A 13,297-nucleotide genomic window follows, 5' to 3' on the forward strand; every position below is an offset into this window, starting at 1 on the left:
TTTTCTACTTTTTTTTTTTTTTTTGGAAGTAGGTACATTAACACAGCTTCATAGAAAGTCTCAAAACCCAGTAGTGTAAATCTTACAGACTTACTCTCCTGTGAGGAAGTTTTGTCTATTTTAGATCATTTTACTCTCCTCAGGCCTTATCTTTCTATCACTACTTCCATTAGCAAGTATTGCACAGACAGATGCAAATCAATGGCACATAGCCTAGTTTCAAACTCTTTCAAAATCTTGGACTCTTCTGCTTATTAACTTCCAAACAAATGGGAATTTAATGAATTTATTGAAAGCTTTCTTTTCCATAAAATCAGATACTAGTAGTATTTTGTGTCAGGGAATCGTGGGGGAGAACTAAACAAGATGATACATGTAAATGACATCAGACACAATGAAAAATAGCATATGTCAAATTAATCATAGCTGATATATTGTGGTAGTGATCATTATCATCAATTTTCTTATCCTTAGTTCTTTTCTTGAATAGGAGAAGAGTACATTTTCTACTCTGAACCCATAATTTCACAAGAGGTATGGTGTTAACTTCTAATCAGCTGCTCATCCTTTCCCACTTCCAGTACAAATAAAAAGTGTCACTAGGATTATTTATGGAGAGTCAAAGAAAAGAAAAATAATCAAAGGCCTTTAGAGAAACATATTCCAATTATCAATCCTCTGTTCATGGCCTTTTATTGTTTTGAATTTTGTAGAGTTGAATGAAATCTGCAGGCACTGCCCAATGGGAACTGGTAGCAATCTTTAAAGCCATGACTGCCCTCAGCCTGCAGGAGAATGTCTCTGCCAATGCCTCTGAGTCCCACCCTTCCTCATTCCTGCTCTTGGGAATTCCAGGATTGGAGGCTGCACAGATCTGGCTTGGTTTTCCTTTCTGTGTCGTGTACCTGACTGCTCTTGTGGGAAACCTTGTCATTCTGTTTGTGATATGGAATGATCCTAGACTCCACCAACCCATGTTCTACTTCCTGGCCATGCTGTCCGTGATCCACGTGAGTCTCTCTACCTCTACCATCCCCAAGATGCTGGACATCTTCTGGTTCAACATTCAGGAGCTGTGTTTTGGGTGCTGTGTTGCTCAAGTGTTTTTTGTGCACTTTTTCCCAGTCATGGAGAGCATTGTACTTCTGGCTGTGGGCTTCAATCGTTATGTGGCTATTTGTAACCCTCTCAGGTACACCACAATCCTCACCAACAGAATCATTGGGGTGATTGCTGTGGCTGTGGTTCTGCGAAGCTTGTGCATGATTGCACCTATCATTTTTCTCCTCCTGAGGCTGCCTTACTGTGGGCATAGAATCATCCCTCATACCTACTGTGAGCACATGGAAGTGGCACGTCTGGCTTGTGCCAGCATCCATGCCAATGTCTATTATGGTCTAGGGAATATTTCTATCTTGTTCCTGGATGTGCTTCTAATCATCATCTCCTATGCTAAAATTTTATGCACTATCTTCCACCTCCCTTCCCAAGATGCGTGCTTGAAGGCTCTCAACACCTGCAGTTCCCATATCTGTGTCATCTTAGCCTTCTTTGGCCCAGCTTTTTTCTCCTTCCTCACTCATTGTTTTGGTCATCACATCCCCCAGTATATCCATATCCTCCTGGCTAATCTCTAGGTAGTCATCCCCCCTGCCCTCAACCCAGTCATTTATGGGATAAGAACCAAGCAGATCCAGGAGCAGGTGAAAAATCTCTTTGCTACAAAAGATTGAATGAGAGTAACTTATTTAGGTTATGGAAGCCTAAGACCTAAAAGACTGAAATTTATGATAAAAAAATTAATAAAGAAATTTCTTTTGTCAAATTGACCTTCAATTGTAATACATATTAGGTATACATAAATACATATACATCTGAAATATTGACCACAGTTATTGGAGACGTGTGTTTGTGTGTGAGTGCATATTCTCTATTGAATTCTTACTCAGAATATGCCATGTAAGTGTAAGTTTCAAGGAGGAGAACTTGAATTCATTGAGGGAAGAACTTAGTATTAGAACTGTCTGGCTATCGACCTCTTTTAGGTAGTAACAAAATTTCCTTCACAGAGATATTAAATTGGAGGTTAAGTTAAGAGTTAAATTAATAAGGATGGAATTTGTGAATATTTAGTAAAACTTTGATACCATGCTGACTTACAATGTAATTCTAGGAATATAATGTAAATTGTACTCACTGACAGGAGAACTGGAATTTGGGTAGTGAAAATTCACATACGGATGAGGTACCAGGTATGAGATATGGGGGAGTTTAATCACACATTGCAGAGAGAGAAAGAATGTATATTTATTTATTTGTGTACTGGTTTTTAACTGGATGACTTTGAACATCAAAGTGTGTAAGAAAAAAGAAAACTATTCACTAACTTCAAGAAATGCGGGAAAGTGGAGAGTAACATAAATCAAATTGTAAAGAATCTTAAAAATTTTGCAGTATGGAAATTTTAATACAATAAGATGTATAAAATGAACAAAGTAAATAAATAATAAGTTCATGGCTTTCAAAAATGGCAACAGAAAAGATAATGTTAATTTACAATAACGAGCATTTTAAAGGAGTGAATAATGTAAGTAGAATAGTGCTCAAGAAACCAAAAGATCAAATTGGACTTTGGAAGTCACTATTAACAGCATTTCACTCACTTCTATGACAATCATAGTGATTTCTATTAACTTAACATAAGACAAATATTTTTTTAAATGTTATTAATGAGAATCATCCAATTTCAGTGAGAAGAGTTAATATTGAGGTAATTGTTAAAAATACTGTGTCCAAAAGATTTTATAATCACCAAGGACAATAATTACCAACCAAAAATCAAATAAAAATACAACATTAAAATTTTCAAAAAGAAAATCAGTGGGGGGGCTGGGGATGTGGCTCAAGCGGTAGCGCGCTTGCCTGGCATGCGTGCGGCCCGGTTCGATCCCCAGCACCACATACAAACAAAGATGTTGTATCTGCCAAAAACTGAAAAATAAATATCAAAAGTTCTCTCTCTATCTCTCTCTCTCAAAAAAAAAAATCAGTGGGATTATAAAAGAACTAATATCATTATACACAATAAATTGGATGGTAAGATGAAATTTTTCAGCCATTAACTGGAAATTAATAATAAGAAGTTAGGAATTCTATTTTTTGAAATTGAATTAATTTAAAATACATATTCAATAGATGAGCTAATAGCATATCATACCTAGTTGAAGAGATAATGAACTGAGAGTTATCAAAATAACATCTATAATAATTCCTAGAAAAATAAGTTGGTAGAAAATATGAAAAACAATATAGGTTTAGAAAATATCAACTTATATATACATATACTTGAGTCATAAAAGGGTTAAAATATAGGTTAGAAGCGATATTTTAAAATGAAGATTATAAAATTTATTAAAGAAATCAAGCCAAAAATTTAAAACATGATTTATTAAAAAAAAACTCACCTAAGAGGGTCAAAGTAAAACCATTGGGAAATAGAAATAAAGAGAAAAATTTCAAAACAGTCAAAGGGGGTAGGGGGAATATCTTCAATGAGCAATAAGAAAACTAACAGCAAATATCTTTTTAAAAAACTATGAAATCAAGAAAATGGTAAAATAATATTTCCAAAACTATACTGGAAAAATGAACTGCCAACCTAAATTTCTATGCCCAAGAAAATATCTTCTTTAAGGTATGGAAATCCACATTGGCAGTTTATTTTTCTAATATATTTTTCAATAGCACTATGAAACATCATAAATCCAACAAATGATGTTTTGGACATTTCGACTCAAAGTATAAATTTAAGATAAACCAGGTAAATAATGTGGGACAATCAATATTTTTTAAATCCTCTTGAATTATGTATTTAATATAATAAATATTTCTGAGAGTTTATTTGCCCACTTGTTTTTATTTACAAATTATAACATAGATTCAAAAGATAAGAGCCAGACCATCTTAAAGAACATTTTAGGGTTTATACTATTACAGTCCAAAATCCATCCAATAGCTTCACTAACCAGAGTTGTGGGATATGTGTACAAGAACAGGCAAACTGGTGGAACAGTTTAGTACAGAACAAACACAACCACATACAGACATGATTTAGGACAGACAGCACCGCAGAACACCCAAGAATGCATAGTGTTTTTATAGATGGGGCAGAGCCAAATGAGAAACCAACTTAGATCCATGGGATAGTGACTTGCCCCTGCCTCACTGCCCTTTCAACATGATGTTTACCATTTTCCCATCAAGAGATCAGCTTATTTCCTTACTCCTGAGTTTGGGCAGGAATATAACTTCTTTTGAAATCAGTAAATGTGATGCAAATAAACAAAGACTTTAAAAGAGCTTGTGAATTGGAGTTTCTTGCTGTAGACTTGAAACCCCAAAATTGTCATGAGTGAGTCCTAGTTGACTTGCTGACCTGTAAAGGGCAATGAGGAAGAGCCCAGCATTCAGCTCTCTAATCTCTGGGGAAATTACAATGAAACTGTTTTCCACCATCCAGCCAGACTATGATTTGACTTATAGAAAATGCTGGAAGAGATAGAGTGAGAGAGTCTACACTGAAATAATTTCTCATCCAACCCTAAGAATCTTGAACCAAGATTTTTTCTCATACGTGGAAGACTGAAGAAAAGAAAGGAGGTCTCATGAAAATGGAAGGAGATGAAGGGTATCAGGAGAAAGAAGATAAAGGGAAAGGAATGTTCTCGAAAATAAAATTGATTAAATTATATTATGTGTATTATGAATATGTCACAATGAATCCCACTATTATGTATAATTATGATACACCAATAAAAAATAAAAATAGTTTTTTTAAAAAACAAAAGAAGAAAATATGTCTGGAAAAAAAGAATTACTCTTTTGAAGCAACTAACTTTACAGAAGTTTTTTGTTTTGTTTTGTTTGGTTTTTCTGTTTTTGTTTTTTTATATAACTAAAGTTAAATGATGTAACAGAATGCAAAATGCAAACACCATGAGGCAAAAGGTTGGTTCATTGATCACATTACATAATCATCCCTGATGGTACCCAACCAAGGAGATATGAAGGTTTCCTATACAGGACACCAGTAAGATGGAGATGGTGATGAAAACAGTTATCATCCTTGTGTAAACCATAGTAAGCCTGCATAGCTGCCTAAAAGATGGGGTACAGCAAGAGTTTAATTAACCAGGATGTAATTTGTCAATACTTAGTAAAAATGTGGTACCATGCTGACTTATAATGTAATTCTAGGAATACAATATAAATTTTACTCATGTATATAAGAAGTCCTAACAAACACAAAATTTTCATTATAGTTTAAAGTAAAACTAACAAGAGTTATATTGGTAAAATATTCAACAAAGCAGCAGTGCTTTGTACTTCAAAATCTTCAAGGCAGTAGGAGTATTGACTGTATTATGTCATGAGTATCAAAGTAGATTTGATTTTTAGAGATGAGGAGTGGATATGATTCCAGTGGTATCCATGAGAATAAATGAAGAGAAGCCTTCCTCCAGGCTTTTCAGTGTGAGGAGTTATAGTGTAAAAACATCCAATCACTAAAAAGTTTTCAGAGAAGCAATGTCCTCAGGGAATACCCGGCTTTATGTCTCACAAGTAAAATCAATAGAACATCAAAATGATTTAAGGCAAAAATAATACTGCTATTCATGAAAATTTGATCCCATAAGACATAGTGGAATAATTTTTGGCATAGGACCAAATTACAATATATACAATTATATGGTGTTATGACCCTCAGATCTGGAATTTTCATATTCTAAGAATAATGTAATTCAATAATGCCTGAGACTTCTAACATTTAAGGTACTATGCTAGATAAGTCGAGTTAAACAGCACTGTAATAAAAGTCCATTAAAAGAATGAGAAAGATAGAAAACTCAATAGGGGAAAACAAATGGGGATACATTAGGGAAGATGGACTCAATGAGGGGAGGTCAGGAAAATAGAACATAATCTCATTAATTAAAATAAAGGAAATGAACAAGAGAATATAGGTTAAACCAGAATCTCTTCTGGACCACAGATATTTCCTTCTCTGTGGTAACAACTCAAAAAAGACTAAACTTACAAGAAAAAAAAAAAAACACCCAGCTGAATAATTCCATTGTCCATCAGTCCCTTTCATGCTCTAGTTGGGAAAATCAGAATCTGTGGCCTGCCCTGGTGGCACCATCAGGACCACTTCACCACGTCTAGGAAGGGAGACCCTCAGGACACACTTCTGTGCTCTGGCTTGAAAAGACAATATCATGGTTTTCTTAGGAAAATGCAGATTTTTTTTTCCACCATCAACCGAAAGAGCTAAACATACATTTTCCCAGAGACTTCATGTTCACCATAGTTATAATCTGGGAAGGAGACTCGCTGGCTTGAAAGAAGCTGAAGCCATTATCTGAAGGCATGCCCTCTGCCAATAAACAGAGCTATCCCCACTGGGTCTCTGTGCTGCCACAGAGTCTACGGGGTCTGTTTCAGAGTTCTACTCCTTCTTCATCCTTTGAATCCTCAATTGTGACAGTAGCCAAACTAAATCTGAATATATAAATTTTCATTAAACAAAACAGAAGAGTTGCCAAGGACAGTTTCCTAAGATGTCACACTTTGAAGACATTATAGTATGAATTTAATATTTTCAGGGTTCCTGAGAGAGGCTGACTCAACATCATACCCCAAACAGACTCCCCCATTCAGAATATTTCCATTCCTGACATTCCATGCACATCTCCTGCCCTGCACTTAGGGGTTATATGTGGTACAGTGTTTCTCCGCAGATACAGTAGTGTGGGGACAAAGAGTTAGAGAGACTTAATGACCCTTGTCCATGTTTATACCCAGAGGAGTCTGAAGACTAAGCTCAGGGATTCTGGGACATGCTTAGATTCACTATAAATTTTTCCTCTCTGTGACCAGGTAGGCTGGGGGCCCAGAGGCTTGAAGAGGCTCCCAAGCACCATCTTTAAGAACCTGGGTCATGTTGCAAATATGCTCCAAGTGAGAGCTGAGAAAAGGAATGTGAGAGGTAAGAATGCTTGAACAGGGCAGGCGAGATGCTACAGAGAGGAGAAGGAAAGGACAAAATAAAGAAAAGGACAGGAGCCTCCCTTTTGGCAAACAGTTATCCCAATTGCCATTATCATCACAGACAAATGCATTAGAGCATGGAGGATTGTACAGTGTCCACAGCTGAGGACTGTGGCATACCAATGAGTAATACGCATATGCAGAATTTCTTTTATTCTTTTTTGTCTCTTTGCCCTTTATCTCCATTTCTATCTCTTTCCCTCTCTTTCTTTCTATTATACACCACCCACTGGCCAACATACACACAAATACTCAGGTACCCAGCACACTTGCTGTAGACCAAATGCCACAAATATAATCATATTGACACCAACTGTCAAAAAAAATGAAAATTGCTCAGACTAGCAAATTTACATATTATAGGAGGAAAGGCCAGCAGCTAAACTCACTCTGGTTTATATAAGACAGAAAGACACCCCTATAGGACACTGTCATATATTTGAGTTGGGGGTGGAATGGTGATTAATGTCAATTTCCAAATGGAATGACAAATATTTGGTCTGCACTGTGTTCTTCATGTTTTATCAACTTTATGAAACCAATTCAAAGCCTTTATCTGTATAAATCGATACCACTGCTACAGCAGCCAAACTGAGCCTGCCTCCCTAACCTATTTCCTGACTCAGTCTTGAGAGTGCAGAAATAAACCATGCACTATACACCTGTAATCCCAGTAGCTCAGGAGGCTGAGGCAGGAGGATCATGAGTTAAAAGCCATCCACAGCAACTTAGTGAAGCTCTAAGCAACTTATCAAGACCTTGTCTCAAAATAAAATATAAAATGATCTGGGGATGTGGCTCAGTGTTTAAGCACCCCTGGATTCAATCCCCAGTACCAAAAAATGAAAAAATGCTTAAATAGAGATTATTACCCACTCTCCTCAACTGCCTTGGTCCCACAGAGTTTGGGAGATTAAAGAAAGAACACAGTTCCCCTCAAAGTGAGCACAGTTGGGTTATATTAGTATTAATAGAGATTTAAAGATAAGTATAAATGCCTGGCCCAACCACACTCTCTCTTTGGTCTCATCTGTGACAATCATCATTCCCATCTCCTTCATACATACCATCTGAGAGTCAAAGATGACTTAATTATGAATAAAGGCCTTTTAAAAAGAAGCCTGTTATTTTTGCTACCACATGATTTACTGTGTTAATATTGGGGCTAAAAGAAAATACAATATTGGCAGGCATTGATAATATGAATCCTATTTTGGAATACTCTGTGAGCTAGTTCCTTGATTTACATTGATCTTATCAGCCAATAAAAAAATGAACAATGTTAAGTAGATTTATTGTTTCCAATGTTATGGGAGCAGAAATGAATCTAGAAGGTGAAAGGAATTTGCCTAAAACTTCCCAGAAAGCAAGTGGTACAGCAAGATTTAAGCCATTTTAAGTTTGAATGGGTTCAAAGTATCAATACTCTTGATAGCATACTAGAGTCAGAGAAATAGACTAGTCAGCAGAGAAAAAGACACCACGGGCTCAGTGATCTTAGCATTGGTGGACAGTAGAAGGGAGAGTTCTTCAACTATTATAAATCTGGATTTTGAAATGGACTGTAGGGCTTGGATCTTTGTACCCACCTAAAGCAGGATGTGATAGACTCAACCTGATCTTTTATTAAAATTGGGAGCCATCTTGCCACAAAGCCATGAAAAGATAATTTCGGCTTTACTATAAATTACTGCAGATTCTGAACCTGCTTGGAATGCCTGCCTGTGCCTTGAACTCACCCATGCCTGGCTGTCTGGCCAGATCGCAGCCCTCTCTGAAACTTTAGTGACACCTCACAAATCTTGGCCTTCCCTGGCCAGACAACAACCCTCTCTGAGGCTCTAATAGTCCTCATAAATTCTGATGTTGGGGCCAGCAAAAAAATGTAAACTACCATTAGTGTGATGCTTGTCAGAGTTCTGTTAATTTGTGTAACTTTCTGGGCTATAAAGCTGGGCTGTAGGAAAGGTGGGGGTGCTGTCTTGTTCCCACGGTTTTGGGAGGGAGAGGCAGCCTGGCCGGTCAAAATAATAAGCTTGCTTTAATTTGCTTTTAATTGGAGTCAGTGGTCTTTTCTTGCGTCCTGGTCTAACAGATGAATGTGTCACTTTGACTTCCAGAAATAATCTTCTGGATCACATTGTCTGCCATTGTTTGTGGCTCACAGCTGCATCAGGAAGGAGGCAAGCACCCTGGTCTAAACTGCCACAGGGTAAGTGTCCGGATATGCGGTGAAAGTTTGGTCTCCTATGCCACACCCCTGGAAACTTCTTCCTCTGCTAGTGAAGGGTCATACTGAAAATCTCCACCCTGAAGATAGGACTGACTCTGAACTTAAATTCCATGACCTATCACCCTAGCTATTTCCTCAGACTATTCCAAGTTTCACAAGCAGCTTCTCTCTGATTTCTCAGCCTGGCATTTTCCCCTCAACACTGGAAAATATTGTGCCCTCCCTCAAACATGTACAATACTCTCCAGTTTCTCTGGGGTTAAAAAACACTCGTTTCCTTCTCATATAGAACAGGGGATTATTAACTCCCTTGCCTAGACATTTCTAACTACCTGGCAAAGTTACAGGACAACTGTTGTATGCAACATGCAGGATATAATATATTCCTCCACTCACCCAGCTCAATCTCTCTCTCTCTCTCTCTCTCTCTCTCTCTCTCTCTCTCTCTCTCTCTCTGTGTGTGTGTTTGTGTGTGTGTGTCTCTCTCTCTCACTGTATCTATCTCTCATACACACACACACACACACACATACACACACACACACATGTACTGATTTAAACTAGGAGCCAAATTCTTTTATTTAAATGTTAGATATATTAAAATGAATATTTCCTTGTTCCTTTACCTGAGTAGTAGCTATTTAGTAGGCAAAGAATCATGGAATCAGGTTTGTTAGGTGCTTCAGAGTTACACAGTATCCTGGGGCTACAAAGGATTAAAAGAAGATACTTTCCTTTGTTATATTTAAGGGACCAAGGAAGATTCCTTAACAATGGTTTAATTTTAGTATCAACAAAACTTGTTAGATATTTGATATGTTTATATCTAAAAGAAGGCATGATTTTAGGACATATCATAATGTTAGATATTATACATTGATGTATATGTTATAAGGATGTCTGATAGGTTACTGTAGAAAAAATGAGACCAGGGATATGGAATTGAAAACTAAGCAATCCAATAAGATGAGGAAAAATTTTGAAAAAGAAAAAAAAGCAGTGCTCTCATAGAATAAACAGACTAGTCAGGGAAGCACAATTTAAATGAAGAAAATTGTAAGACAGACATCTGATTCATCTTCCTTTTGTCATGTGATTACATTAGATACTTGAGGCAAATCCTTAGATTTATATCAAATCAAAACACTGATGATGGTATACAGCAGCAATTCTTACTGTAATTTAGGACTTTTATTTTATTTTTCACCTGTTGTAGACTTTTAAAAAATTTTACTTGTTTTCCTTATACTGGTACATTATAAATTTAGTAACAGTGGGATTCTTTGTTACATATTTGTATGTGTACCCAATATAACTGTATAATTTAGTCCATTTTATTCCCAAGTACCACCCCTCTCTCTTCATGGCTCATTCTTTCCCCTGGTCCCTTTCTCTACCCTACTGATTGGACTTTTTAATTCTAGACAATTCAAGAAACATTGGATATGGTGATTTCCTCAAGGTAATGGGTGGAAGGGAATGCCATAAAATGTGAACATACACTACATTGTAAAATATTTCCTCAAAGAACTCATGAATTAGGAAAAAATAAAACCATGGACAATATTACCTGGGATAGATCTCAGAACAATATCCATATTGAGTGACGTTCAATTACCTTTGAAAGGAACAAATCCCAGATGTGTGTAAATTAACACATCTGTAAATTAACACATATTATTCCATCCAGCACACTGATTGATGTTTTCCTGTCTCTCCAGGACCTTGAAAAGAGAAGATTCTAATGAAAGCAAGGATGCTTTTACTTGATAGGAATTCGTTGACAGTTGCTATGATAAAGCCATCCATCAATAATACCCAGTTCCATCCTCCTTTTTTTATCCTGCTAGGAATACCAGGACTGGAAACTATACACATCTGGATTGCTTTCCCCTTCTGCATTGTGTACCTGACCTCCCTTGTGGGGAACATCACCATTCTCTTTGTGATCAAGACTGAGCACAGTTTTCATCAGCCTATGTTCTACTTCCTGGCCATGTTGTCCATGATTGATCTGGGTCTGTCTACATCCACCATCCCCAAAATGCTGGGCATCTTCTGGTTCAGTCTCCAAGAGATCAGTTTTGGGGGTTGCCTTGCTCAGATGTTCTTCATCCACATGTTCACTGGCATGGAGACTGTTTTGCTGGTGGTCATGGCTTATGACCGCTTTGTTGCCATCTGCAATCCTCTCCACTACACGGCGATCCTCACCAATAAAACCATCATCATTCTAGCCTCTGTTGTGATTGGAAGAAATTTAATTCTTGTAACCCCATTTGTATTTCTCATTCTGCGACTGCCCTTCTGTGGGAATCACATCATGCCTCATACATACTGTGAGCACATGGGTCTTGCCCGACTGGCCTGTGCCCCCATCAAGGTCAACATAATCTATGGGCTTATGGTGATTTCTAATATTATTGTGGATGTGATCCTGATTGCCTCTTCCTATGTGCTTATCCTCCGAGCTGTCTTCCGACTTCCCTCTCAAGATGCACGACTAAAGGCTCTCAATACTTGTGGTTCCCATGTCTGTGTCATGCTGTGCTTTTACACACCAGCCTTTTTTTCTTTTATGACTCATCGCTTTGGCCATAACATTCCCCAGTACATCCATATTCTTTTGGCTAATCTATATGTGGTCATCCCGCCTGCCCTTAACCCTGTCATTTATGGTGTTAGGACCAAGCATATCCGAGAGCATGTTGTAAAGATATTTGTACAAAAAGAATAATTCTATATAGAATTTGGGTAAACATATCTATATGCAATTCAAGTTATACTAATATAGCTCCATTTTAAATATTTTATACCACCCGCTTTTACATCTTTCATTCTGATTGGAAGGGGTTTAGTATTGACAGCAAAACTTCTTTTGCTGCCCGTTCTCATCTCCTTCCTATATCTGGACAAAAGTAAAAAAGACTAATAGAGAAGATGCTGGAGGTGTCAGTAGCCTTGAAGTAGGACTCTCTCCATCTCTCCAAATATTTTCTCATGCGGTAAACTTGGATCCTAGAGGAGAACAGATCTAATATATTTTAGATGAAGAAATAAGGTTCAGTCCATGGGATAATGGCAATATCTGGATGAAAATTAATGCTCCAAATTTCTACCCTTTACAGAGATACCAAATTTTATCCTCATCTCTAAAGTCTTTGATTTATTTTTATTTTAGTATTCTGTCTTATTCTTACTCTGATTTCCAATATTCAGTCCTTTTTCCATACTCTAGAATTAAGGATGGTGTCTTTGCTTTAAAATAAGTCAAAGGAGCGCTGAACTGAAATTTGTGACTGACTACAGAACTCTCACTTAAAACTCAGAAGTGTCCTTCATGTCTGGTACTTTGGAAACATTTTCTATGGCTGCATGACAATATGTAAAATACCCCAAAACTTACCAGAAAAGATTATTAGGAAATAGGGCAGGTATAACCAGAAGATAGAAGAGGAACACTATTCAGTTCCCGTGGACTTGGGCAACTCTTGGCATTAAATTTGACCCCAGCTAATACAATTCCTGTAGCCCTTAGCCCTTGTGAGATTTCCGTCTCTGTGCATGGGTTATAATTTGGTTTGACGGGTTTTTTTTTGTTTTTGTTTTTTTGTTTTGTTTTCCATATGTTATCATAGATTTACTACCTCCACTTCAAATTTCTAAAATTTTAAAAGGAACATCAATTTTTAAAGATGGAAATACATTTAACCTTATCCATCCCCATTATCTTATGAGTAAAAAGGCTGAGGTCCAAAGAAACGCAAGCGCTAATGTACATAAACTAGATAATATCACACTCATTTTTAATATCATTTTCACATACAAGAGAAGGAATATCATTCAGATAAATTCTTTAGTCAAGAAATTCTTAACTCTTATAGAAGATTTGAGTAAAAAATATTCTATGTAACTATGTGAGATCACACCATGGGCCTCAGGTGGAGATATCTA

General features: G+C 36.9%; 1 protein-coding gene across 1 annotated transcript; it reads left to right on the plus strand.

The window, feature by feature from the left end:
• Positions 1 to 795: 795 nt before the first annotated feature.
• Positions 796 to 12,080, plus strand: LOC308634714 (uncharacterized protein; the record flags this gene model as incomplete). Its single annotated transcript, XM_081268778.1, is given in 7 exon segments — positions 796 to 820; positions 823 to 1,634; positions 1,638 to 1,718; positions 6,940 to 7,048; positions 9,231 to 9,322; positions 10,768 to 10,805; positions 11,117 to 12,080. Coding segments are annotated over 7 exon segments (2,121 nt in total).
• Positions 12,081 to 13,297: the final 1,217 nt, after the last annotated feature.

The sequence above is a fragment of the Spermophilus citellus genome, assembly GCF_964194105.1.
Source record: "Spermophilus citellus genome assembly, chromosome: 2".
Classification (NCBI taxonomy): domain Eukaryota; kingdom Metazoa; phylum Chordata; class Mammalia; order Rodentia; family Sciuridae; genus Spermophilus; species Spermophilus citellus.